We start from the raw sequence: 25,777 nt of genomic DNA, 5'->3' as shown, positions 1-25,777 counted from the left end.
TTAGCCAGCAGGGCACCTGGGTGGCTCAGTCATTAAGCATTTCACTTTGGCTCAGGTCATGATCTCACAGTTTGTGAGTTCCATTCCCACATCAGATGAGCTCATGTGCTGCGTCAGTGAGCATGAGCCCTAGGTGAGCCTCACTTCTCCTTCTGTTTGCCTTTCAGGGGATTCTCTCTTTCTCTCTGCCCCTCACTCACTCACTTGCATCCTTTCTTTTTCTCTGCCCTGCCCCCCTCAAAAAAAAAAAAAGGTTAGCCAATGATGTATGGGGAATTTGCTGACTGGTTTTGTGGCTTCACCCTCTAGATTCCTTTCTGGAAGTGTTACTTCCTCACTGCCACATTGGCTGTCTCACTTTGTGACCTATGGCTCTTCCGTAAAGAGTCTTTTACTCTTCTGGTAAAACTGCTGCTTTGTGCTTGAGCTCTTACATATGCTGATTTGGAAGCACTTCCTTGGGCAAAAATGTGTATCACACCCATGCTTTCTTCTTTCAAAGATTGTGTTCATTCTTGTTTCTGCTTGCTTGCTTTGGGTTGATCTCCAGTGTTTTCAGATTGTTGAGTTTTTTTATATACTGTCCAGAGTTTATAATTGTTTTTGTCAGGAGCCTAGTCTGACGCAAGGAGCTCTGCTATATCCCATACCAGAACACCTCTGTGTCTCTATTGATTCAGAATAGCCCCACTGTTTTGGAGGGTGCCTGGGTGGCTCAGTTGATTAAACATCCGACTTTGGCTCATGTCTTGATCTCGCAGTCCATGAGTTTGAGCCCTGCGTCGGGCTCTATGCTGACAACTCAGAGCCTGGAGCCTGCTTTGGATTCTGTGTCTCCCTCTCTCTCTGCCCCTCCCCTGCTCGCTCACTGTCTCTCTCAAAAATAAACATTAAAAAAATTAAAAAATAAAAAGAATAGCCCCCACTTTTTTATCCCATTACCTTAACTGTTTGGAAACTCCTGGCCAGTCTTCTTATGCAAGTCCTAACAATCAGAATATTTGTCTGCTATTTTCCTTATGGTGATGTTTACTTTTTCTCTGTCCCTTGTATTTCCTACAAACTTGAATTTAGATCAAGAGACTTGATTAGATTCAAGCTAAACATTTTTCTGCTTCATAGATGATGCTTATACTTCCTGTTGCATTACCAGGAACATAATATTTGTCTCTGTATTGGTGGTGATTGGTTTGATCACTCAGTTAAGTTAGTGTTCTCCACTGGAGAGATTTTTTACCTTTGTAATTAGTAAGTACTTTCTAGGGTGATAATTTGCACTCTCTTCATTTTTTGTGTCTTACCCAAATGTCACTTCTTCATTTTATTCAGATACCAGTACAGAGTGACACTTAACAAGCATTAGCTATTCATATTTAATTCCTATTCCCCAAACAGAAGTTCTTATAGATTCTAGTTTTTATATACTGTATATACTTTAATGGTACATATCTCTTACTGTGTGGTGGTTATAGAAATATTTTTCTTTTTTACTAGATTTTGAGGTACTGAATGCAGATATTCCATCTTAGATATTTTTGTGGTTCACATAGCACTTAACTAGCATTTTGCATATAGTAGGCACTCAGTAAATTTTTTTTTAATAGAGAAAATTAGCTAAGAAATTTCAGAACTTTTTCTGTTTTAACATTTTTCAGTCTCTGTATTAGGTACGGGTTAAACCTAATGTTAATTACACATTTATTTGTTTTTGTAGGTAAATGAGAAAACAGGACAGATTATACAATATGATAAATTTTATATACATGAAGTACAAGAATTGATAGACATAAGGAATGATTATATCAACTGGGTCCAACAACAGGCCTATGGAATGGTATGTTTCCTTTTGCATTTTATCATTTCATTTCTGTGTATCATTTATTCTCACAGAAAAGAAACTGTTGCTTGTTTTTGAAACACCAAGGTTTTTTCATAACTTTTATTCAAAGCTTATTTTGAAATAAAAGCACATTGGGAAGAAGCAGCTACTTATTATGCAGTATTTATAAGAAAACACTCCACTCTTACACCAAAGCCAAACCAAACTAAAGAAAAATGCAAATGTGACATGGACTTTTAATTCTCACTTATTTTCCATGAGGTTGTCTTTTAATTCTTTTATGTTGAGAATATTGGAGTCCTTGGTAGAACTCTAAGAATATAGTACTATTGTGAGATTAGTGCCCCAGAATTATAAAAAGAGAGTCCTAGGACCATTAATTCCATTTTCTCCCCTTTTTATTTCAGATTTTTGACATACATCTACATGTGTATATACTTACCATGTGGCTAAGTCTCTAGTAACTAGACACTTAATTCCCCATTAAAATAATAGCAGTCTTCTAAAGCTTTATTTCGACACACAAAATTTTAATATAGAAATGGGTAAGCAGATCTAAAACAGGTTTAAAACTCTTACTTGCTAATCATTGTAGGATACTTGAGGCCAATTATTTTACCCCCGAAGTAGGTAATTTAAGCAGTATGTATGTAGCAGTTGTAGAAAGGTTAAGTAACCTGTCCACAAGGAGCTTGCTAGGTACCAGGTGCAAACTCTTTGTGGTGGATACACACACTCTATAAGTTTATTCACCAGCACCTCTAATAGTATCTGGCATATGTGTAGTGGCAGTAAACACATATAGTAGTTTTTGAATGTCACTGTGATTTAGTGCATGCTAATTTTAAAATAGTCTCCTCTGTAGGAATCAGGTCACTTCTAGAACATCTTTTCCTTCCTTGGTATGTGCATTTGGTTAAGAGAGAGATTTGTTCATTTTTCCCCCCAAGAATCATTGGGAGTTTCAGTCAAATTTATAGCTGCTTTGCAGACTTAGATCTACTCATTTGCTCATTCAACAAATAATGAGAATATTGACTGGCATCAGTTTAGGTATTGCAAATATAGTGATGAACCAGACAGATAAGAGCCATGTTCTTACACAGTTTATAATCCAGTGGGCAAGGTGGACAGTAATCCAGTAAAGCAAAAAAAAAATTAGCTAATAATATACACAGTATAGAGAATTAAAATAAGAGAATATAATAGAGACTGGATGGTTTCTTACAATTGGATGATCAGAAAAATCTTATCTGATGAAGTATGGGCTGTTCAAGAAAAATGAACATCCAATAAAAGACCTTAGGTGAGAACAAGCTTGACATGATTGAAGGATAGGAAGAGGCCAGGAAGGCTAAAATATGGCATTGTGGAGAGTTCAGAGAAATGGATAGACACCAGATCATGGAGGGTTTAGTAAATTAGGATCAAGAACTTGGATTTTATCTGAAGTGTTATGATCAGCCATTAGAAGGTTGGAATCCTAAGTCTGCATATAAACTTGACACAACCACGTAGGGTATCCTGGTCTTTGAGTAGTGTTTTTGAAACTGGACTGATATATAGATCCCTTTTATTTTTTTTTTTTTATTAAATTTTTTTTTTTTTTTTTTTTTGAACGTTTATTTATTTTTGGGACAGAGAGAGACAGAGCATGAACGGGGGAGGGGCAGAGAGAGAGGGAGACACAGAATCGGAAACAGGCTCCAGGCTCTGAGCCATCAGCCCAGAGCCCGACGCGGGGCTCGAACTACCGGACCGCGAGATCGTGACCTGGCTGAAGTCGGACGCTTAACCGACTGCGCCACCCAGGCGCCCCAATATATAGATCCCTTTTAAAGTAAAACAATTTCTTAAGTCCAGTGTTCACTTACATTATTTTTGACTATATTATTTAAATATATACAAACACTAAAACAAGTTCTAACCTTACATTTTTAAAGAACTCTAAAACCATAACAAATTTATAAATTAATTATAAATAACACTACAAATTCAAAAATCAAGTTACTATTTAGTATGGAAGATAATTGTGTTTTGATGATCAGGAATCTTACCTCCTAGCCTAAATATGATAAGAAAGTAGGGTAGCATAAAAGCATCTCGGTTCAAATCTGAGCTCAGCATTTACTCACTCTCTGTCATTGGGGAAGTTACTTAATTCTTTTTCTGTAAATTAGGGATAATAGTTATCCCTAGTCTTATATAGTTATTGAGATTAATTGGTATGATCCATCTAAAGTGCTTAGGGCAGTTCTTGGCACATAGTTAAGTCTTGGTAAAATGATGGTTATTATTGCTGACTTCCTATACACAGGCTTTCAGGTTTGGCAGTAGCCTCTATTCTGAGGTGTGTAATAACACTGTTATCTTGCTGCCTTTCTCACCTTTCTCTATTTGAACTACAATGAAACGTTTCCTTTTAGAATGAGATGTCATAGTAATTTGGCCTTCACTCATCAAGCACATCATTTATGTATGAAATCCTAAACATAGAGATCCTTCCTATTTGGTGCCAGTTTGATTACAATCACAACCGTTGCAACTCTTGGAATTTCATGGTGATACTGGGTTTATTAATGGATTATCCTAATTTTAGATTTTTAAGTCATTTTTTAAAATTCTGGTATAAAAACACTAAAATAAGAAATTTTGCCAGAGCACTCATAGACCCTTAAAAATATATTTCTCAGAGATGTAAGCCTAGTTTGAGAAACATTATCTTAGAGTCATATCTTCCTGTATTACTATGAATTAGATTAGATAACCTTTGATATGAATTTGTATCTAGTATGTAGGTCATAAACTACTTGTATTCATAACAAGTAACACCAATGCCAGTCCCATAGAATTTTTTAGTTTGTAGTAATCTTTGTGGAAAAGCTATGGTTTGAATGTTTACTTTTAAGTTTGGCAGGCCTGTATCCAGACTCCTCTTGGTATATAGCTGAGGTGATACCAAATTGAATTTCCTTAGGAGCTGCTATCTCAGTGCTACTGTTTTCTGTTGAGAGGGAAGCCATAGAGGACTACCTTCCTATTTCTAGGTTTTTTCTCTTTCTCATTCTGTCCAGATTATATCTTTATTATACTTGATAATTGCCCTCCATTACTCTTTCTGCCTCAAGGTTTTCCTTTCTCTTCGTTTGTAGACAGAGTGATATTGAATAGGTGGCTGCAGCAGTGAAAGCTTGTTCTTTATTTAATTGGATAGTGGGTTTAATATCAAATCTTAAATTTTTTTTTTTTTATGTTTACTTACTTTGAGAGTCAAAATACAAATGGGGGAAGGGCAGAGGGAGAGGGGGAGATAGAATCGGAAGCAGGCTCCAGGCTCTGAACTGTCTGCACAGAGCCCGACGCAGGGCTCAAACCCACTAACTGAACTGAGAGCATGACTAGAGCTGAAGTTGGACACTTAACCGACTGAGCTATCGGGTGCCCCTAATATCAAATCTTAGAAATCAGAATGCAGAACCCGTGATTTGGGTTCTTCTAATCTACCTCTGGGAAAAGAAAGCTGGCATTTACTTTGAAGGTCTTTGTGCACCTCTTATTTATATAGTTCATTAATTTATATTATGACATTTGATTTCACAAAACTCCCTTCTTTGAGAGAGTTAAAAGCGCTTATTCCACATTTCACGTTTACGCATAACTCTAAAGACTCTTTTCCTGAGGCTTTTTAATAAAATTCATGCTTGTATTGCTAGTCTTAATGCTAGGCTAAACATCACATTAACACTCTAAGATTTAAAAAAATCTATTCTAAATATACTCACATGCTGTTTTGTGATGATACAGAGGTGTATGTATGTTTGTATACACATTAACATATGTATATACATGTATGTAAATGCATATATATGTGTATATATACATATATGTAACACTATTGAATAAGTTATAATCTTAAAGTAGTTCCATTGCTTCACTGTGCAAGCTTACAATATTCTTTGATAAAACATAATTACTATGAATTATAAGAAATATACATCTTTTTTTTTTAATTTTTTTTTCAACGTTTTTTATTTTTATTTTTGGGACAGAGAGAGACAGAGCATGAACGGGGGAGGGGCAGAGAGAGAGGGAGACACAGAATCGGAAACAGGCTCCAGGCTCCGAGCCATCAGCCCAGAGCCTGACGCGGGGCTCGAACTCACGGACCGCGAGATCGTGACCTGGCTGAAGTCGGACGCTTAACCGACTGCGCCACCCAGGCGCCCCAGAAATATACATCTTTAAGTTTTACTTATATACACATGTATACATATATATGTAACTTTACCTTGTTCTCAATACTGTAAGGAAATTGTTTACCTTTATTATATTTGCTTTATGCTATAATCTGTTAAAAATTTTTTTCCTCCATTTCTTTTCTTTCCCAGTCAAGGATTTTAAGAATCCAGCACGTATATGCTTCCCTGATCTCTAAACATTAAAAACTAATTCTGTGAAGTTCTTTGCTTTTCTTATAATATCCTTTTTTGTACTGCTGAGACTTCTAACTTTTCACCTCATCCCCTTTCATTTTCCCATCCTTTTTAACCTAACTCTGTAAAGTTTTTTGCTTGATCCTCCTACTCTTGCTGGTTACTATAAGCTTCTCTGTTTTTTTATCAGGACTCTGATCATTTTAAAGATTGGTTATATGTATGTATATATACAATCTCTACACCCAACATGGGGCTCAAACTCCCAACCATGAAATCAGGAGTCACACACTCTACCAAGTGAACCAGCCAGGCACCCGTCAAGACTCTGATCTTGGTGTATGAAACTTTTTTTCAGTTGGATTTTTCAGCTTTTTATCTGTTTTTCTCCCTCCACAGTAATCTCTAGGCAAAATAAAATGGCACATGGGTTCTTTTTCTCTTCTGATATTTGATTTTTCTCCATTTTCTAAGTACTATTCTTAGTTGTATATTTCCTTACCTTCTTTTAACTTTGCATTTAAGTTGAAAATACTTTAGTGGTTGCTACTAAACTTTGTTGTTTTTTCTTCCTTCTCTTATACTTTTAGTTACTATCCTACATATCGTCAATATTTACTTAGTAAAAATGGACTAATTTAGAATGAAGTATAGAATGGTCTATGCTGGGTCTGCTTGTTTGTATTACTATAAGGTTCTTATTATATAATTTTAAAAATACATATCTTGAAATACAATTTATTTCAAGAACTGTATACCTATGGAAGGCATGTCATATATAAGTAGATACTAATGAAGATACTTGGTAAATTGGTGAAATTTTTAGTCTTTCATGTTGTATTACATACATGTTTTTTAAAGTCATAAGTCATATTTATTTGATATTAATTGTGCTATGTATATAAATCATTACTATCTTTGTTCTATGGAGTTAAGTTGGACTTTAACAGTGCTGAGCTAGCAACATGACATGTTCACCAGCAAACTAGAAAGATAGACTGATATAACAGTTGGGGAGACCAGCTTGGAAATATCCCCCAGTACTTTCTGGGTTTGAGTTTTGTTCTCATTTAATAAAAAGAAGAAATTAAAGTACATTTTTGCTCCTTTGCAACTGTAATATTTCCTAGAAAAGTTTATCCTTGCTTTGTAAAGCTCCCTAATCATTTTTAATGGCATTAATATTTTACAGACTAAACTCTTAGACTGATTATATATTGGATTACCAAATTATGTTTGTGTATTTCCATTTCCTTCATGTTTTAGATGCTATCTTTTTATTTTCATTTAATCGCCAAGACCTTTCATATTTACTGGAATCACTTCATTAACTTCAGTATCCCCTTAGAGTAATCCTGTGTTACATCATTAAGTCAAAATGACACCAGCAGTGGTATAGTGCTTTGCCATAAGTAATTAGTTAAAACTAAAATGTGCCAATGAGCTCCATCTTTTTGTCTATGACCGACTGGAATGATCATTAACCATTGGTGTTAAAAGCATCTTTAGTGAAGTCTGCTTTAGACCATGAGAACCTGACTTTTGGAACATTCCTTAAAGCCTTTCTCACTCCAGCTTCTAGGACATTGAGCAACTAAAATTAGGCATACCTTGACCCAGTTTCAGGACTTCCACTCTAAAAACAGCCAACAACTATTACTTGAGTATGTGGATTTGGAGCCAATAGTAGGTCACACATTGAGTGATATGTTGAATTTTTAGCAATAAACCTTTAATTAACCTCACATGTTTTATGATAGAGCCTGTCTCCAACCCTCATGACTTTGTTTTCCTTTTAAATTTCCCTTGGAAATACTACTTTGACTGAATCAGATTTGCAAATAATATAACAAGTACATTGCAACTCTAGAGTTCATCCATGCTCTTTTAACCATTTACCTTTTTTCCTTTTTGCATTTACCTTTTTAAAAATGTTTGAGCTCTTGGGGCGCCTGAGTGGCTCAGTTTATAAGCATCTGACTTCTGCTCAGGTCATGATCTCACGGTTTGTGAGTTCAAGCCCCGCATTGGGCTCTGTGCTGACAGCCTCCTTCAGATTCTGTGCCCCTGTCTCTCTCCCTCTCTCTCTCTCTCTGTCTCTCTCTGCCCCTCCCCAGCTTGCATTCTCTTTCCCTCTCTCTCAGAAACAAAAAACATTAAAAAATTGTTTTAAATGTTTGAGCTTTTGTCTAAGATCCTTAACCTTTAAATTGAAATTTCTAATAATCTTAATCTGTTTCACCCTTGGATGCCTCTCTCCTAGATAATAGTTTCACTTGATATCTAAAAGCTTCTCAAGCTTTCCACAAGTCCCATTATTTCCTATATTCCTTTTAGCTTACATCACCCTACAGTCAAACAGGTTCTGCTTTAGTATGGTTTAGTCATACTATAAATTCCAACAATCTTATTGATTTCTCCAATGCATAACGATATGCATAGCACCTTTATCTGTTTACATATAGCAATAAAAATAGTGCATATATATTTTATTATTTATTTAAGAATAAATTTAATCTCCCATGATATAAACTATATTGGTATCTAGTATAGTTGTCAAGCAGACTATATAGGTAGTCAGAAAATATTGAAAGGTATTTCTTTGCTTATTCAAGCTTTCATGATAATAATAGCATTTTTAAAATGTCCCCACAAGATATACTGTAAAAGAATGTCACATGTGCCTGTGAAGTTGGTTTCAAATTAAACTGGTGTAATCTAAAAGGCTTTTCAGCAGTACAGCTTCTAAATATGTTCTTGTTAACATTGTTAGTAGGGGCACTGATGTAGTGATAACTTGGTACTCTGAATTTTTTGGAAGAAACTGTCAATAAATAACCTTTCTCCAAGTAGGATTTGTATAGAGTCTTATTTTGCTTATTTTTATACTGCTTTGGCTTTATTTAGCACAATGAGAGAACCCTAAATTTTTGCTCAGATCTTAAAGTCTCCAAAGGTACCCCCAAAGCGTGCGAGCATTTAGCAGGCTATGAATTTATAAGGAATAGACAGCACAAGACTGCACTCACTTCTGGTGCGAATTCCAAGTTTGAGGGGTTCCTCACACCACACTGAGGTTCAATAATTTGCTACAAGTTCTCACAGAACTCACTGGAAACTGTTACAGTGATGTTAACAGTTTATTGTATGGAAAGCATACAGATTGAAATTAGGGGGAAAAGCACGTAGAGTGGACTCTGGAAGAGGTACCAAAGACACAGCTTCTATTTTCTTCTCCCTGTGGAGTCAGGGATGAGTTACTTTCCTAGCATCTCTGTGTGGTGATACTCACAGAATATTGGCAACCACAGAAGTTCACCAGATCCTTGAGGCCCAGAGTTTTTATTGAGGCTTGATTACATACTGCCTATGCCGATAACCTTTAGTGTCCAGTTCTTCTGAAGGCAGAAATGATAACCAAATGGTCCAGAGCCCTCAGACAAAGACACTCCTATGAGGCCTGACATTCCAACTGCCCATAGATCACCCCCAGCAGCTTAGGGCAAAACCAGACCTCTCTTTGGATAAGATTAATTCCTCATTATGCTAAGTACCATCTGCAAATTTAGTGACGTGTTTTTGGAAATTCTAACACTTTATATGAGTCTGTACCCTGAGTATATGTAGAAGCATTCTGCAAGAAAGTGTATCTTTCTGTTGAGTGAAGTAGTAAGCTTTCATTATAATATCCATTATTATTCCCTTCATAAATCTCTCTTTCTCTCCTCATTTTTTCTTTCTGTTTACCAACTCCTAAACCCTGTCCTATACTTTCAATTAAAAACAAATTTTTTTTTTAAATGTTTATTTTTTGAGAGAGGGAGAGACAGTGCACGCAGGGGAGGAGCATGAGAGAGGGAGACACAGAATCTGAAGCAGGCTCCGGGCTCTGAGCTGAGCTGTTAGCCCAGAACCCGATGCAGGGCTCTACTCATGGACTGCGAGATTATGACCTCAGCAGAAGTCAGATGCTTAACCGACTGAGCCACCCAGGCGCCCCTTTGTACTTTCAGTTTTAAGCTAATTCAGTGTTAAAGAATCCTTAATGTAAGATATCCTAAGTTTTTGTTCGTTATTTCTGACAAGTAAAAACATTTAATGGCTTATTTTCTTCACTTTGTTTCCATATAGTATTTTAATATGCTAAATACTTTCCAAGCATTTTGTCAAGATTTAACCAAGTCCTTGGGGAGAAGTTGGGGAATATTTCTCCATTTTCCAGGTGGAGAAACTAAGACATAAAATGACTTCTTCAAGACCAAGTTTAGGACTTAGGATTAGTTCCCGCATTTTACCTGAATTCTCCAATTGGGGTGCTTAGTTGCTAAAGCCAAATTTCATTATGTTCAAGCCTTGATAATTTTATGACCACAAGATACATGAAAGAAAGGTCTTAGTTTTATAGGTATAGATATATAAGATGCACATGGAAAGGGTAAGTTTTGTTGTAGGTATATTTTGGTCTACTTCATTAATTCAGTATTCTGTAGCAAAATATATGAAATGCTACTTTGAATAGAAATAGTTAAATTTGGACACTAACATTGCTCTTTCCTCATTACTGTTACGTTCTGCACTGCTGTCTTAGGATGTCAGCCATGGATTAACTGAGGTAAGTTTGGTGTAATAAAGTCTCATGTTCAGAGTAAGATATACTCTGTTTTATCTTAAGTAATAGGAGAGCAAGTTTCCTGTTTAGTTTGATAAATTTATATATAGATAGGTAGATACAGCTATCTATCCATATATATAAAAATTTTTAATGACTATATAGGAGTTGTCCTATATAACATTTCAAAGGAGTTTTTTGAAGAAAATTAAAACCTCTGTTTTAGTTATCATTACACTTGTATGACGCCTTTAAACAATATTTGCTTCATTATTATTTTTTAATTTTATTTTGGGGCTGCCTGGATGGCTCAGTTGGTTGAATGTCTGACTCTTGGTTTCAGCTCAGGTCATGATCCCTGGGTTGTGGGATTGAGGCCCACGTCAGGCTCCACTCTGAGCATGGAGCCTGCTTAGTATTCTTTCCCTCTGTCTCCCTCTGCCCCTCTCCCCGACTCTCTCTCTCTTAAAAAAAAAAAAAAAAAAAAAGATTTCTATTTTAAAAATAAAAAAATAATTTTTAATTAAGATTTTATTTTCTCCACCCTATGTGGGACTCAAACTCACAACCCTGAGATCAAGAGTCGCATATTGTACTGACTGAGCCAGCCAGGCACCCCAACAATATTTGTTTTAAAATAATGTCTACCCTCCTAAAGTCTTCCAGTATAAAATTAACACATGTCCTTTGTAATATAAAAAAGCAAACTTTTAAAATCTGACAAATGCTTACCCAGTAAGGCAAAAAATATTTTATAGAACTAAAATGATCTTCAATTTTTAAGCTAATAATTAATACTCAAAATGATCATCATAAAGTTAAATAAACTCAGTATGGTCATCTTCCTCACTTTGTATAATATACTGTCTTAGCATATAAAGTTTTAGCACTTTGTTTTAGATTATCAACAAACCTGAATAACCTTTTTAATACTTGGAATTGTTATAATACTTCTTTTATACTTTAATTATAGACTTCAGGTTTTCTTGTTTTGTTTTGCATTTTTCTCAGGACTTGAACCAGTGAAGCATTTAGAATTAACTTTATATTATAGGCCTAATATTGTTTGCTTCCTTATCTTCACATAGAAATAGCACATAAAATTATGAAATCATAGACTTTTGAAACCAAAAGGGACCTGAGAAATCATTTTGGTAGTTTTAAATTTCAGAATCGTGAAATGACATTCTACCATCAGTAGGTAGTGACACAAATACAGGATCAAGGTAAAAATTGTCATATGAAAAATAACAAAAAAATGATAATTTACTGTAAGGTTAATATAACCCACGATGCTGTCTTACATGTTGACAACAAAGAGTTGATAGTCTCGTTGTATTCTGTACTGATTGGGCCCTGTTAGATTATTTTATTTGTTTTTAAGAGAGACTTACATAAATTAAAATACATTTAAAAGAAGGCAGTTGAGATGGAGAAGGGCTGGAAACCATAGTATTGTCAAAATGGCTGGAAAAACTGGGAATGTTTACTATGGAAAAAAGACAATTTAGAGAGAGCATGGGCACTTGAAATATTTTAAACCATATAGGCTTCCCTGCAATGAAGATTGCAATACAAAACAAAGTAATGCATAGTGATGTTTATAAATGTAGATTCAGACTTAATAAGAAGAACTTCCTAAGCACATAAGAAGTGGATTTTTTTCATGGTGTATTGAAAGTCTTCACTAGAAACCTTACAGCAGGGTCTCCGTTTCAGGGCTGACACAAAAACATTGCCTTGTTGGGTAGATGGTAGGAATACGGCCTCCTTTGACTGCAAGAATCTGTGACTAGAAGTTCATAGATCTTTGTATTTTTCTGCATTGTTAAAATACTTAGCAATCAATCACTGTATTACTTGCTAGGTTAAATAATTGTCTGTAAGGTGGGTAATGTGTGATGATGTAATAATCCGGTTTCTCAGCTTTAAAGATTGACAGAAAATAATGGTATTTCATGGTACTTATTTTGTAGGTTAAATGAATGAAAGATTGTTGACTTACAATAGTGTTGGTACCCTAATGGCATGCAGTATATAACTGTTAAATGAATGAATAAGCAGATTGCTTATCATTGGCCTCAGTTGCTAGAGTAGCCCTGGGTACTCTAGAACTGGGTAATGTATTTAACATAGGAGCCCCCAACTTTAAGATATATTTGCCTCCTAATTTACTGAATCTTGAAGTTAATACATGTTAAGCAAAAGATCCTTGTAATTTACAATTGTATGTACTTTCAAGTATATAATTCCTTCCTAAAATTGAGGTTATTGAGTATGGGGGTTATTCCAGTGCCTCATCTGATAATCAGTAAAAATTCCATATTTGAAAGGAAGCACAATATTTATAATTCCTGGATAACATACAGGTGAATAAACCAAGAATATGATCAGCTTTAAAAGAAATGACAGTACCTACAAAAAATATATCACAAATCAGTTTGTTCTAATAAGTTAATTTTATTTCCAGTTGGCAGATATTCCTGTTACAATCTGCACATATCCATTTGTATTTGATGCCCAAGCAAAAACTACTCTGTTACAAACAGATGCAGTCTTACAGATGCAGGTAAGATATAGTTTAATACTAACTGACTTGAGAATGGTTTTGGAATTGTTTCTGTAATGTTTTTAAAAAGTAAATATTTGGGGCGCCTGGGTGGCGCAGTCGGTTAAGCGTCCGACTTCAGACAGGTCACGATCTTGCGGCCGTGGGTTCGAGCCCCGCGTCGGGCTCTGGGCTGATGGCTCAGAGCCTGGAGCCTGTTTCCGGTTCTGTGTCTCCCTCTCTCTCTGACCCTCCCCCGTTCATGCTCTGTCTCTCTCTGTCCCAAAAATAAATAAAAAACGTTGAAAAAAAAAAATTAAAAAAAAAAGTAAATATTTGTTGTGGCACCTGGTTGGCTCAGTTGGTTAAGCATCTGACTTCTGTTCAGGTCATGATTTTGCACTTTGTGGGTTCAAGCCCCACATCAGACTCTGTGCTGACAGCTCAGAGCCTGAAGCCTGCTTTGGATTCTGTGTCTCCCTCTCTCTTTGCCCCTTCCCCCCTCGTTTTCTCTCTCTCTCTCTCTCTCTCTCTCTCTCTCTCTCAAAAATAAATAAAACATTTTTTTTAAAAAAGTAAATATTTGAAGTTTGCCTATAATCTGTAATCTTTGGGAACATTCTGTACCTTTGCAAAGGTACCTTATAATTGCATGTGACAAGTGTACTATTATGAAGGCTTATATATATTTAAATGAAAATAGAATAGTTTAGCTTTTAATCATTTATATCTAAAAAATGGTATAAACATCTTTCATTGTAGAAATATGTAATCTTTATAAACAGTTTTATTAGCTTACTTGATAAACTTGGGTTTGTTTCAAATCTTGCTTCATTATGTATTCCATATTTATATACTTGGTAAAAGATGGAAGTAACCAGAGGTGATGTGATGTTAAAGTAAGAGGTATTTGATCACTTGTTAGGGGGAGGATATGAAGTTTCCTTGAAGAAAGTGTTAGTAATAAGTAAGACATTTTCCTGAGGTTGGTCGTCTCCTGCTCTTCCATCTCCTTTCTCCCCCAATCTGCTCTGTTTTATGTTGAACATTTTTTCATTTATAATGAGGGTTTTTTTTTTTTTTAACTAACTTACATTATCATTTTAAGAACTATAGTAGATGTGCTGTATCTTTTGAGCCTGTAAATTTAAAAAGGTTTTGAGTTTTATTTTCTAGTATAGAATATCAGACTATAGAGGCTAAGGACTAAGAAAAGGGTAAGAAGAAAGCTTGAGCTCTTAAAATCTAAAAGTGCTTTAAAAAATTATCAGCACCCCACCCCAATTTTGATAGCTGTTTTCATTCCTTTAAAATAAATGCCTTTCAGGGCGCCTGGGTGGCGCAGTCGGTTAAGCGTCCGCCAGGTCACGATCTCGCGGTCCGTGAGTTCGAGCCCCGCGTCAGGCTCTGGGCTGATGGCTTGGAGCCTGTTTCCGATTCTGTGTCTCTCTCTCTCTCTGCCCCTCCCCCGTTCATGCTCTGTCTCTCTCTGTCCCAAAAATAAAACGTTGAAAAAAAAATTAAAAAAAAAATAATAAATGCCTTTGGTATTTTAAATGCCTCTGGATATTTAAATAATAAACACTAGGGGGAATTTTACATATGTGCTTATATCCATTTTCATCATTAGAGGAAATAATACACATTTTATTTTTAGAGAGAGTAAGCACATGTATACGCAGGCAGGGAAGAGGGGCAAAGGGAGAGAGAGCGAGAATCTTTGTTCTTTTTTAAGGCTAATTTTTAAAAAAAATTTTATGAATTTTTTTTAAGTTTATTTACTTATTTTGAGAGAGACAGAGACAGCACAAGTCGGGGAGGGGCAGAGAGAGAGGGAGAGAGAAACCCAAGCAGGCTCCATGCTGTCAGCTTAGAGCCCGATTGGGGCTCAGACTCACGAAATGTGAGATCGTGACCTGAGCTGAAACTGAGAAATGCCCCAAGAGGGAGAATCTTAAGCAGGCTCACCACTCAGTGTAGATCCCAATGCAGGGCTTGATCCTACCACCCTGGTTTAATGACCTGACCTGAAATCAAGAGTTGGTCTCCTGGGGCGCCTGGGTGGCTCAGTTGGTTGGGCATCTGACTTCATCTCAGTTCATGATCTCACAGTTTGTGGGTTCAAGCCCCACATCGGGCTCTGTGCTGATAGCTCAGAGCCTGGAGCCTGCTTCGGATTCTGTCTCCCCCTCTCTCTGCCCTACACCAGCCCTCCCCCCCCCCCCCCACCCCGACACGTGCTATGTCTCTCTCTCAAAAATGAATAAACATTAGGGGAAAAAAAAAGTTGGTCTCTCAACTGACTGAGCTATCCAGGCACATCCAGGAGAAATATTTTTGTAGGGTTTATACTAACAACTGGTGAACCAGTTTTTGATGGTCTTTCTTAAAACAATAATCACCGCATGCTTTTAATACATAGTACATTCCATTTTAGAATAAGAACACTGGGAAAACCATAGGAAATGAACAAAGGCTTTAAATGGTGAAAGCCAAATGCTTGGTTTGTGAACATGGTGATCACTCTTCTAGATGAATTCCTTTCTTTTTTTTTTTTTAATGTTTATTTATTTATTTATTTTAATGGTTATTCGTGAGAGAGAGAGAACAGGACGAGCTGGGGGGAGGGGCAGAGGGAGAGGAAGAGATCCCAAGCAAGGTCTGTGCTGGCAGTGCAGACCCTGACACAGGGCTCCATCCCACAAACTCACGAACTGTGAGATCATGACCTGAGCCGAAATCAAAAGCCAGATGCTTAACAGACTGAGCCACATTGGCGCCCCTACTAAATGAATTTCTATAATAACTCCTCAGCCAGGCTGTTCCTTATTCTCATTTGAGGTTGTTTTAATGCTGTTTTCTTTTTCTCCTCACTCTTCATCCTGCTTATCTTTTGAGAAATAGCAGTGTTTAGATTTACCATATTATTATAGTTCCATGCTTGCATAATGGTATTATTAGCTATACATTAGTATGAAAGTATTCAAGGGGTGCCTGGGTGGCTCAGTAGGTTAAGCGTCTGACTTTGGCTCAGGTCGTGATCTCACGGTTCATGAATTTGAGTCCTGCATTGGGCTCTCTGCTGTCAGCATAAAGTTCACTTCTGATCCTCTGTCCCTCTCTCTTTGTCTCCCTCTCTCTAAAATTAAAACATTAAAAAAAAACATTCAATAGGACACTCATTATGCTGAGAATACAGTTTATTAAGCTCTTATGCTCTATTAGATACTGTGTTAGGTGTTATGTGAATTAAGTAGCATAGGAACTATTACAGGAATTATAAATCTAGGATTATAATTAATAGGTAGAAGTTAGCTTACCCAGTCACCTTAGTTTCTTTATAGCATTGTATTAAAATTTTAATCTTTTGTTTTCTAGATGGCTATTGACCAGGCCCATAGACAGAATGTCTCCTCTCTTTTTCTCCCTGTGATTGAATCTGTGAATCCCTGCTTAATTCTAGTTGTGCGCAGAGAAAATATTGTAGGAGATGCAATGGAAGTCCTTAGGAAAACAAAGAATATAGACTACAAAAAGCCACTCAAGGTAATTTGACATTTTCTGTTATATGATTGGGACTTTATTCAGAAAATACATTTAAAGTTTTTCTGTTTTTAATGTATCTTTGAAACTTAATAAATAAAACTATATAAAACCTAAAAAATTTTTTTAAACTGTTAATTGCTGAGCATTTATTGTAATAAATTACACGTTATGGGCTCTCCAGAATATACTTCCATTTCTTTACATTCAGTGTTTGCATTATGCTATTTTAGGTTATATTTGTTGGAGAAGATGCTGTTGATGCAGGAGGAGTACGCAAAGAATTTTTCTTGCTCATCATGAGGGAATTATTGGATCCTAAATATGGCATGTTTAGGTATTATGAAGATTCCAGGCTCATTTGGTTTTCTGATAAGGTGAAGTCCAACCATCTAAATTATTTCTATGTATATACCTATGTATGTATACCTACATGTGTCAAGTTAACTCAGTAAATAAGAGTTATTACAGAATTCCTAACATTTTATTCAGAGATCTGCTTTACCACAATTTGAAAAATTACAAACTTTTGGACTCAAAGTCGTCAGAACACATTAATGCTTCCCACACATTTCCAGTTAGCAAAATAAAGGAATGGTCAGCCTGAGAATGATGACCTTTCTTTCCGTTGATTTAGATTTAGGATTGAATAATTATTACCAGATTAACTTCTCTTCTGGGAAGAATTAATTTATCAGTAGCAATCATTGATTTTTCTAACTTATCGTTTAGGGCAGAGGTAACTACGCAGCAAATTACAGTCCATAAACTAAGTTCTTTCCAGCACATGTTCTTGTAAATAAAGTCATGCCCACTTTTTTACCTATTGTTCATGGCTGCTTTCTAGCTACAGCTGGGAGAGGCAGAGTTGAGTAGTTAAGACAAAGACTGTATTATCAACAAAGCCTGAAATATTTACCATCTTTTCCCTTACAGAAAGTTCACTGCCCCTTGGTTTAGAGAATATAAATGACAGATGGTTCAGTTTGTAGAATGAGTTGAAAGAATTTTGAATAGAATATTTTACTATTGGTTCTAAAAACCTTGATGTGTTATTTATTCATATTTCAGGAGGCTGACTATCCTTTGTGATATTAGCAGTCATTGATGATCAGTGTCTCATTAATTTATTAGGGGTTGCAAAATGGTGCTACTCTAACATTTCTTTTTCATTTTATTGGCTTGGGTACTTCTATACAGAGAAATTTCCCTCTATGTAGTATTTGGTTCCTTAGTAGTACAATTCATATGGGAATGGATTCTCTCTCTGTAGTTAACAATTTTTCAAAAGAATGAATCTGTTCATTGGCATATTCCAGTGATGACAATTTATTTTTTCAGTTTTGTTTTCATGGATTTAAACATATTTGATGTTTTTAGTCCATCATAGTTATTATTATCTTTATTGATGCTCATATTATCTTTGTCTAGGGAGAGCTCTGCAAGTTGGCATCTGAGTTCTTTTGATACAACTTTATTACTCTTTCGTAGCTTCCTTACTATCTGGTGTACTTGGTATGAAAAAATACTCCAAAACTCTACATTTGCTGCCTAACAGTACCAACATTACCACCAGTATCATGATAAAAGCTGAAAATAGTTGTTTCTTTTTTTTTTTTAACTTGTTTTTGCAGGGTTTTTTTTGGTTTTTTTGTCCTTTGAGTATACTCTCAGGAGAGCTGTACAAATAATAGAGAGCAGTGCAGTAGCAGGGTTATATGCAGTTGCCCTGTTTTTTAGAGGAGCTGGGGGTTTTAAGAAGGCAAATGGAAGGAGACCTAGAAGGAGTGAAGAGCCAGGAGACTTAACTTCTATGCCGAATCGTATGAAGGGTTGGAAGAGAAAACAGACACCATTTATGAGAGCTACAGGGGAAATAGGGTCCTCAGAAGACAGTCTTCTTCATTTACAAAAGAGGAAGGAAAATTTGGATAGAATTTTAGGATATGGGCAATTTTCCAAATGATAGATTGTGAGTTCCAGGGCAAACAGTGAAAGCGTTTAGTGGAGCAAAGATAGTTGTAAGATTGTGTCAGATTTTAGGGCCTGTACGGTGCCACATAAGATGGGATTAGGGATAACCTGTGAGTTTGAGGCTTCCTATGTTGAGAAACAGACATGTAAGACATGGTGGAGTAGTCCTGATGACCTTTGAGGTAGGTGGATAATCTGATTGAATTACAGTCTCCTTCTTGGCTTGGTCTTGTGGGGTAGTTTGTTAATGGTATGGTAGATAGAATTTAAGAGGGTATATGGGGTGGAGGCCTGTCCTGCTAGGAACACAGAGAGTTCTGTGGGACTTCATTCAGTTCTGCAGAGAGGTAATGTTTTGAGACCAGGGGTGGGGCAGTCTTAACAAGCTTTATTGTGGATCTCTGTGAGATCTTTTCAGTTTATCTTGATTTCACCAATGGGAGCCCTGTTGAACTGGTTCCTCTTTTGTGTACTTTTGATGTGTCCCAATTTTTCTTTAATTATTCTTTACATTTGGTACAATAAATGTTATAGGCTCTTCATGTGTTTACCCCAGCTCTAGCATTAGCCTTTTCTCCTTAAAAGCCCTCGCTTCTTCAGATGGAAATAGTATTCAGAAATCGTGCTCTGAATGCTAAGTGTACTCAACTGCTACCAGATAGTCATTGCTTTCAGATTCTCAGCAGACAGAGTTAGGAACTATGTGTACACATATGTACACATCTCATGATTTCCAACATATGTATGGTTTCTAACTGTGAGATCATACTGATATCTCTATACTATGCAAACACCATAGAGTTTACTCTAGCCTTCTTGTCCATTTTATGTGACTTAAATCGCCAGTGAGAAACTTCATAGCTATCATCTTCAAGATACTTACTTAATCTACCCTGTATGTAGTCGCTCTTCTTGCTACACTGGCTGAAAGCTCAGCCCTAGACATACTGGACCACTACCTCAGAGTAAGTGTATTATCCTAAACCTCAGTCCTGACCAGGAGAGGGAGAAGGCAGAAGGCTATATGTTCTTTTAAAAACTTTTTTTAATGGGGCGCCTGGGTGGCGCAGTCGGTTAAGCATCCGACTTCAGCCAGGTCACGATCTCGCGGTCCGTGAGTTCGAGCCCCGCGTCAGGCTCTGGGCTGATGGCTCAGAGCCTGTTTCCGATTCTGTGTCTCCCTCTCTCTCTGCCCCTCCCCCGTTCATGCTCTGTCTCTCTCTGTCCCAAAAATAAATAAACGTTGAAAAAAAAAATTAAAAAAAAAAAAACAACAAAACTTTTTTTAATGAAGTAAAATTCATAACAAAATTCACCATTTTAGGAGTTTTTTTAATGTACAATTCAGTGGCATTTAGTATATTCACAGTGTTGTGCAACCAGCACCCCTTTCTAGTTCCAGAACATTTCATCACCTCAACAGGAAACCTGTACATATTAAGCGGTTATTCCTCATTTCCTTCTCCCTCCAGCCCCTGATAACCACTACTCTATTGTCTGTCTCTGTGGATTTGTCTTTTCTTGATATTTGCTATAAATGAAGTTGTACAATATGTGGCGTTTTGTGGCTGGCTTCTTTCACTTAGCATGCTTCTAAGGTTCATCCATGCTGTACCACATATCAGTACTTCGTTCCATTTAACTGAATAATATTCATTTGTATGAATATACCTCATTTTGTTTATCAGTCAATAGACATTTGGGCTATTTACCTCTTTTGGTAAAATGCTCTGAATAATGCTGCTATGAACCTTTATGTGCAAGTTTTTGTTTGCACACTGCAATTAGTTTGGGTGTATTCCTAGGAGTGGAATTGCTAGGTCATATTATATAATTCAGTTTGACTTTTTAAGGAACCACCAAACTGTTTACCTCCCCATCAGCAGTATGTGAGGATTCCAATTTCTCTACTTCGTGGGCAACATTTGCTATTTTCCTTTTTTTTAAATTCTGTATTTCAAAAATGTTTTTTATTTATATATATTTCTTATTAGTATAGTGGGTATGAAGTGCTGGGGTACTAAATTACATTTCCTTAATGGCTAGTTGATGTGCTTGATTTGTCACATTCTTTAGCAAAATGTCTTTTAAGCCCTCTGCTCATTTTAAAATTAGATTGTCATTTTGTTGAGTTTGAAGAGTTCTTTGTATATTCTGGATACTGGACTCTTATCAGATATGTGATTTGCAAATATTCTCTCCCGTTTTATGGTTGCCTTTTCACTTTCTTGATAATATCTTTTTGCACACAGAAGTTTTAAATTTTGTTGGAGTCTTATTTATCTATTTTTTTCTTTTGTTGCATGTGTTTTTGATGTCATAACTAAGAACCCATGACTATTGCAAAGTCATGAAGATTAACCTGTGAATTTTCTTCTAAGAGTTTTACAGTTTTAGCTGTTATAGGTCTTTGGTCTATTTTGAGTTAATTTTTGGCTATGGTGTGAGGTAAGAGTTCAGCTTCATTCTCTGCATGTGAATAACTAGTTGTCCCACTATTATTTGTTAAAAAGGCTGTTCTTTCCTTACTGAATGGTTTTGGTACCCTTGTTGAAATTTAATTGACTGCATAAATATGGATTTATTTCTGGACTCTTAGTTTTTTATTCTAGTGAGATATATATATATATATATATCTGTCCTTAATGTCAGTACAGCACTATTTGTTTACTGTAGCTTTGTATAAATTTTATATTTGGTTTGTTCACTGCTAGGTATAGAAATACAACTGATTATTCTCGCTTTGGCAGCACAGATACTAAAAGAAATACAACTACTTTTTGTGTTTTAATCTTGTATTATGCAACTTTGCTAAATTCATTTATCAGCTCTAGATTGTTTTGTGGATGGATTTTCTTTATACGAGATCATGGCATCCACAAATGCAATAGATTTAATTTTACTTCTTTCCTTCCAATTTAGATACCTTTATTTCTTTTTCTTGCATCTAATTGCCCTGGCTAGAACTTCCAGTACACTGTCAAATACAAGTTGGTAAGAGTGCACATGCTTTTGTTTTTCCTGATCTGGTGGGATGTTAGATTTTTCATAAATTCCTTTTTAATGTTAGGGAAGTTCTCTTTTATGCCTAGTTTGTTGAGTATATTTATCATGAAAGAGAGTGGTATTTTTTCAGATGCTTTTGTGCATCCAGATGATCATGTGGTTTCCTTCCTTCATTCCATTAATGTGATGTATTACATTGGTGCATTTTCTTATGTTGAACCACCTTGTGTTCTTGAGATAAAGCCCACTTGGTCATGGTATATAATACTTTAATATGCTGCTGGATTCAGTTTGCTAATATTCTGTTGATGATTTTTCTATCCTTATTTATTAAGAATACTGGTCTATAGTTTTCTTTTTGGTGTTTGTGATGCCTTTGTCGGTATTTGGTGTCATGGTATTTGACCTCACAGATGAGTTAGAAAGTGTTCCCTCCTCCATTTCTTGGAAGAGGAAAAATTGGTGTCAATTATTCTTTAAATGTTTGGTAGAATCTGGTCATAGGCTTTTCTTTGTTGGAAGGTTTTTTTGTTTATTTAATGTTTATTTTTTGAGAGTGAGAGAGTGCAAACACAGGAGAGGGTCAGAGAGAGGGAGACAGAGAACAAAAATTAGGCTCTGACAGAGGCTCAAACTCAAGAACCCTGAGACCACAACTTGAGCCAAAGTCAGACACTTAACCCACTGAGCCACCCAGGTGCCCCTGTTGGAAGGTTTTTGATTAGTGATTCAGTTTCTTGTTACAGGTTGTGTTTCTTTTTCTTCTGGTGTCAGTTTGGTAGTTTGTATGTTCCTAGGAATTTGCCCATTTCATCTAGATTATCTATTTTGTTACACGGTTGTTCATAGTATTATCTTACAATCCTTTTTATTTCTGTAAGGATGATAGTAATGTCCCCACTTTCAATCCTGATTTTAGTAATGTGAGTCTTTTTTTTTTCTTGGTCATTCTAACTAAAGGTTTGTCAGTTTTGTTGCTTTTTTAAAAGAATCAACTTTTGGGGCGCCTGGGTGGCGCAGTCGGTTAAGCGTCCGACTTCAGCCAGGTCACGATCTCGCGGTCCGGGAGTTCGAGCCCCGCGTCGGGCGCTGGGCTGATGGCTCAGAGCCTGGAGCCTGTTTCCGATTCTGTGTCTCCTCTCTCTCTGCCCCTCCCCCATTCATGCTCTGTCTCTCTCTGTCCCAAAAATAAATAAACGTTGAAAAAAAAATTTAAAAAAAAAAAAAAAAAAAAAAAAAGAATCAACTTTTAGTTTTGTTGCTTCTATGTATTTTTCTCTCCTATATTTTATTTATCTCCACTTTCATCTTTATTGTTATCTCCCTCTACTAGCTTCAGGTTTAGTTTGCTCTTTTTTTTATAGTTCCTTAGGGTATGAAGTTTGATTATTGATTTGAGATTTTTTTTTAATTTATTTTTTAATTTACATCCAAGTTAGTTAGCATATAGTGCAGTAGTGATTTCAGTAGTAGATTCCAGTGATTCATTCCCTATGTATAACTCCCAACAAGTGTCTTCCTTAATGCCCTTTACCCATTTAGCCCATCCCCCCACCCATTTTCTTTTTTAATATATATGTCTGTAACTACAAATTTACCTATGGATTGGGAATTATAAATTGCCTCTATAAATTGAAAAAGACTAAAATCATAAAAAATTAATTTTCTGACTACTATGGAATGAAACTGGAAATCAACAACAGAAGGAAATATAGAGGGTCCATGGCTGGCTCAGTCCAGTGGAGCTGCAACTCTTGATCTCCAGGTTCAAGCCCCACTTGGGTATAGAGATTACTTAAAAATAAATCTATTAAAAAAAAAAACAAGGCAGAAGGAGGGGCGCCTGGGTGGCTTAGTCATTTAAGCATCTCAGGTCATGATCTCATAGTTCGTGGGTTCAAACCCTGTATTGGACTCTGCACTAACAGTGTGGAGCCTACTTGGGATTTTCTGTCTCCCTCCCTCCCTCCCTCCCCCCACCTCAAAAATAAATAAATAAACTTAAAATTTTTGGAGGCTTAATTTTTGACCTAACATATGGTCTTTCCTGGAAAATACCCTATTTGCGTTTGAGAATAATGTATTCTCTTGTTATTGAATGGAGTGTTCCAAGCTGTCTGTTCAGTCTGGTCATTCTGTAGTGTTGTTCAGGTCCTCTATTTCCTTATTGATCTTCTGATTGTTATATCCATTATTGATATATTGAATATTGGGATATTAAGCCTCCAACTATTATTTTAGAATCATATTTCTCCTGTCAATTGTGTCAGTTTTGTGTGTATTTTGAAGCTGTATTGTTAGGTATGTATAAATTTATAAATGTTACATCTTCTTGAATTGATGCTTATCAGAATATGTCTTCATCTTTTGTAATAATTTTTAATTTAAAGTCTATTTTGTCTGATACTGGTATAGCCACTCATCTCTCTCTTGGTTACTAGTTACATGACATATCATTTTTTTCAAACTCTCTTTTTTTTTTTTTTTTGAGAGAGTACAAACAAGGGAGGGGCAGAGAGAGGGGGACAGAGGATCTGAAGCAGGCTCTGCACTGACAACAGCAAGCCTGATGTGAGGCTCAAACTCGCGATCATGACCTAAGCTGAAGTCTGATGCTCAGCCAGCTGAGCCACCTGGGGACCCCTCAAACTTTCACCATCTAGTGTCTTTGAATTTAAAGTGAGGCTTGTAGACAGCATGTACAGCATCTTCCTAGACTTACTATGGAGTTATGTTTCAATAAACCCACTGTAAATTGGAAATTTTGTAAGTTAAACATGCATTGACTACACCTAACCTACCAAACATTAGAGTTTAGCCTAGCCTATACTAAACATGCTCAGAACAGCCTGTAGTTGGGCAAAATCATCTTAAGCCTCTTTTATAACCAAATACTGAATATCACACGCAATTTATTGAATAGTGTACTGAAAATGAAAAATAGGCTGGTTGTATGGGCACAATGGTTATAAGTGTATTGGTCGTTTACCCTCATGATTGCATGGCTAACTGGGAACTGTGGCTTACTGTCGCTGATCAGCACATAGTGCATATTGCTATCCCAGGAAAAGATCAAAATCTAAAATGTGAAGAATGGTTTCTACTGGTGGAGTATCACTTTTGCACCACTGTAAAATAAAAAAATCGGAAGTTGAACCATTGTAAAGTAGGGACTAGCTACAGTTGAATAATGGTTTTTTAAAATCTGTTCTGCTAGTTTCTGCCTTTTGATTGCAGAATTTAATTCATTTACATTTAAAGCTGTTACTGATAAGCACTTCTGCCATTTTACTGTTTGTTTCCTATAAGTCATATCTCTCTTATTCTTCAGTGCCTCCATTACTGTCTTTTTAAAAAATTTAATTGATTGTTTTGTCTAGTGTGTTTTTTTTTTTTTTAATTTTTTTTTTTCAACGTTTATTTTTTATTTTTGGGACAGAGAGAGACAGAGCATGAACAGGGGAGGGGCAGAGAGAGAGGGAGACACAGAATCGGAATCAGGCTCCAGGTTCTGAGCCATCAGCCCAGAGCCTGACACGGGGCTCGAACTCACGGACCGCGAGATCGTGACCTGGCTAAAGTCGGACGCTTAACCGACTACGCCACCCAGGCGCCCCTAGTATGTTTTTTTGATTCTTTTCTCATTTCCCTTTCTCTCTCTCTCTCTCTCTCTCTCTCTCTCTCTCTCTCTATATATATATATATATATATGTATATATATATATATATATACATATATATATATATGTATATATATATATACATATTTTTTTCCCCTGAGTAGTTGCTCTGAGGATTACAATTAACACCTTAAATTTATAATA

General features: G+C 36.2%; 1 protein-coding gene across 6 annotated transcripts in view; it reads left to right on the top strand.

Moving 5' to 3' along the window:
• The window catches only part of HERC4 (HECT and RLD domain containing E3 ubiquitin protein ligase 4), a 138,487-nt gene that overhangs the window by 94,173 nt on the left and 18,537 nt on the right, over window positions 1–25,777 (top strand). For 4 of the 6 annotated variants that reach the window (XM_047825529.1, XM_047825528.1, XM_047825526.1 and 1 more), the window contains 5 exons: window positions 1,715–1,834; window positions 10,862–10,885; window positions 13,353–13,451; window positions 16,809–16,976; window positions 17,207–17,350. In XM_047825529.1, the coding sequence (XP_047681485.1) occupies window positions 1,715–1,834; window positions 10,862–10,885; window positions 13,353–13,451; window positions 16,809–16,976; window positions 17,207–17,350 (555 nt within the window). The remainder of the gene's footprint in view (window positions 1–1,714; window positions 1,835–10,861; window positions 10,886–13,352; window positions 13,452–16,808; window positions 16,977–17,206; window positions 17,351–25,777) is intronic. The other 2 variants (XM_047825530.1, XM_047825527.1) reach the window with 1 other exon arrangement.

This window comes from Prionailurus viverrinus, chromosome D2, assembly GCF_022837055.1.
Source record: "Prionailurus viverrinus isolate Anna chromosome D2, UM_Priviv_1.0, whole genome shotgun sequence".
Classification (NCBI taxonomy): Eukaryota; Metazoa; Chordata; class Mammalia; order Carnivora; family Felidae; genus Prionailurus; species Prionailurus viverrinus.
This window is presented reverse-complemented; position numbering and strand designations above follow the sequence as displayed.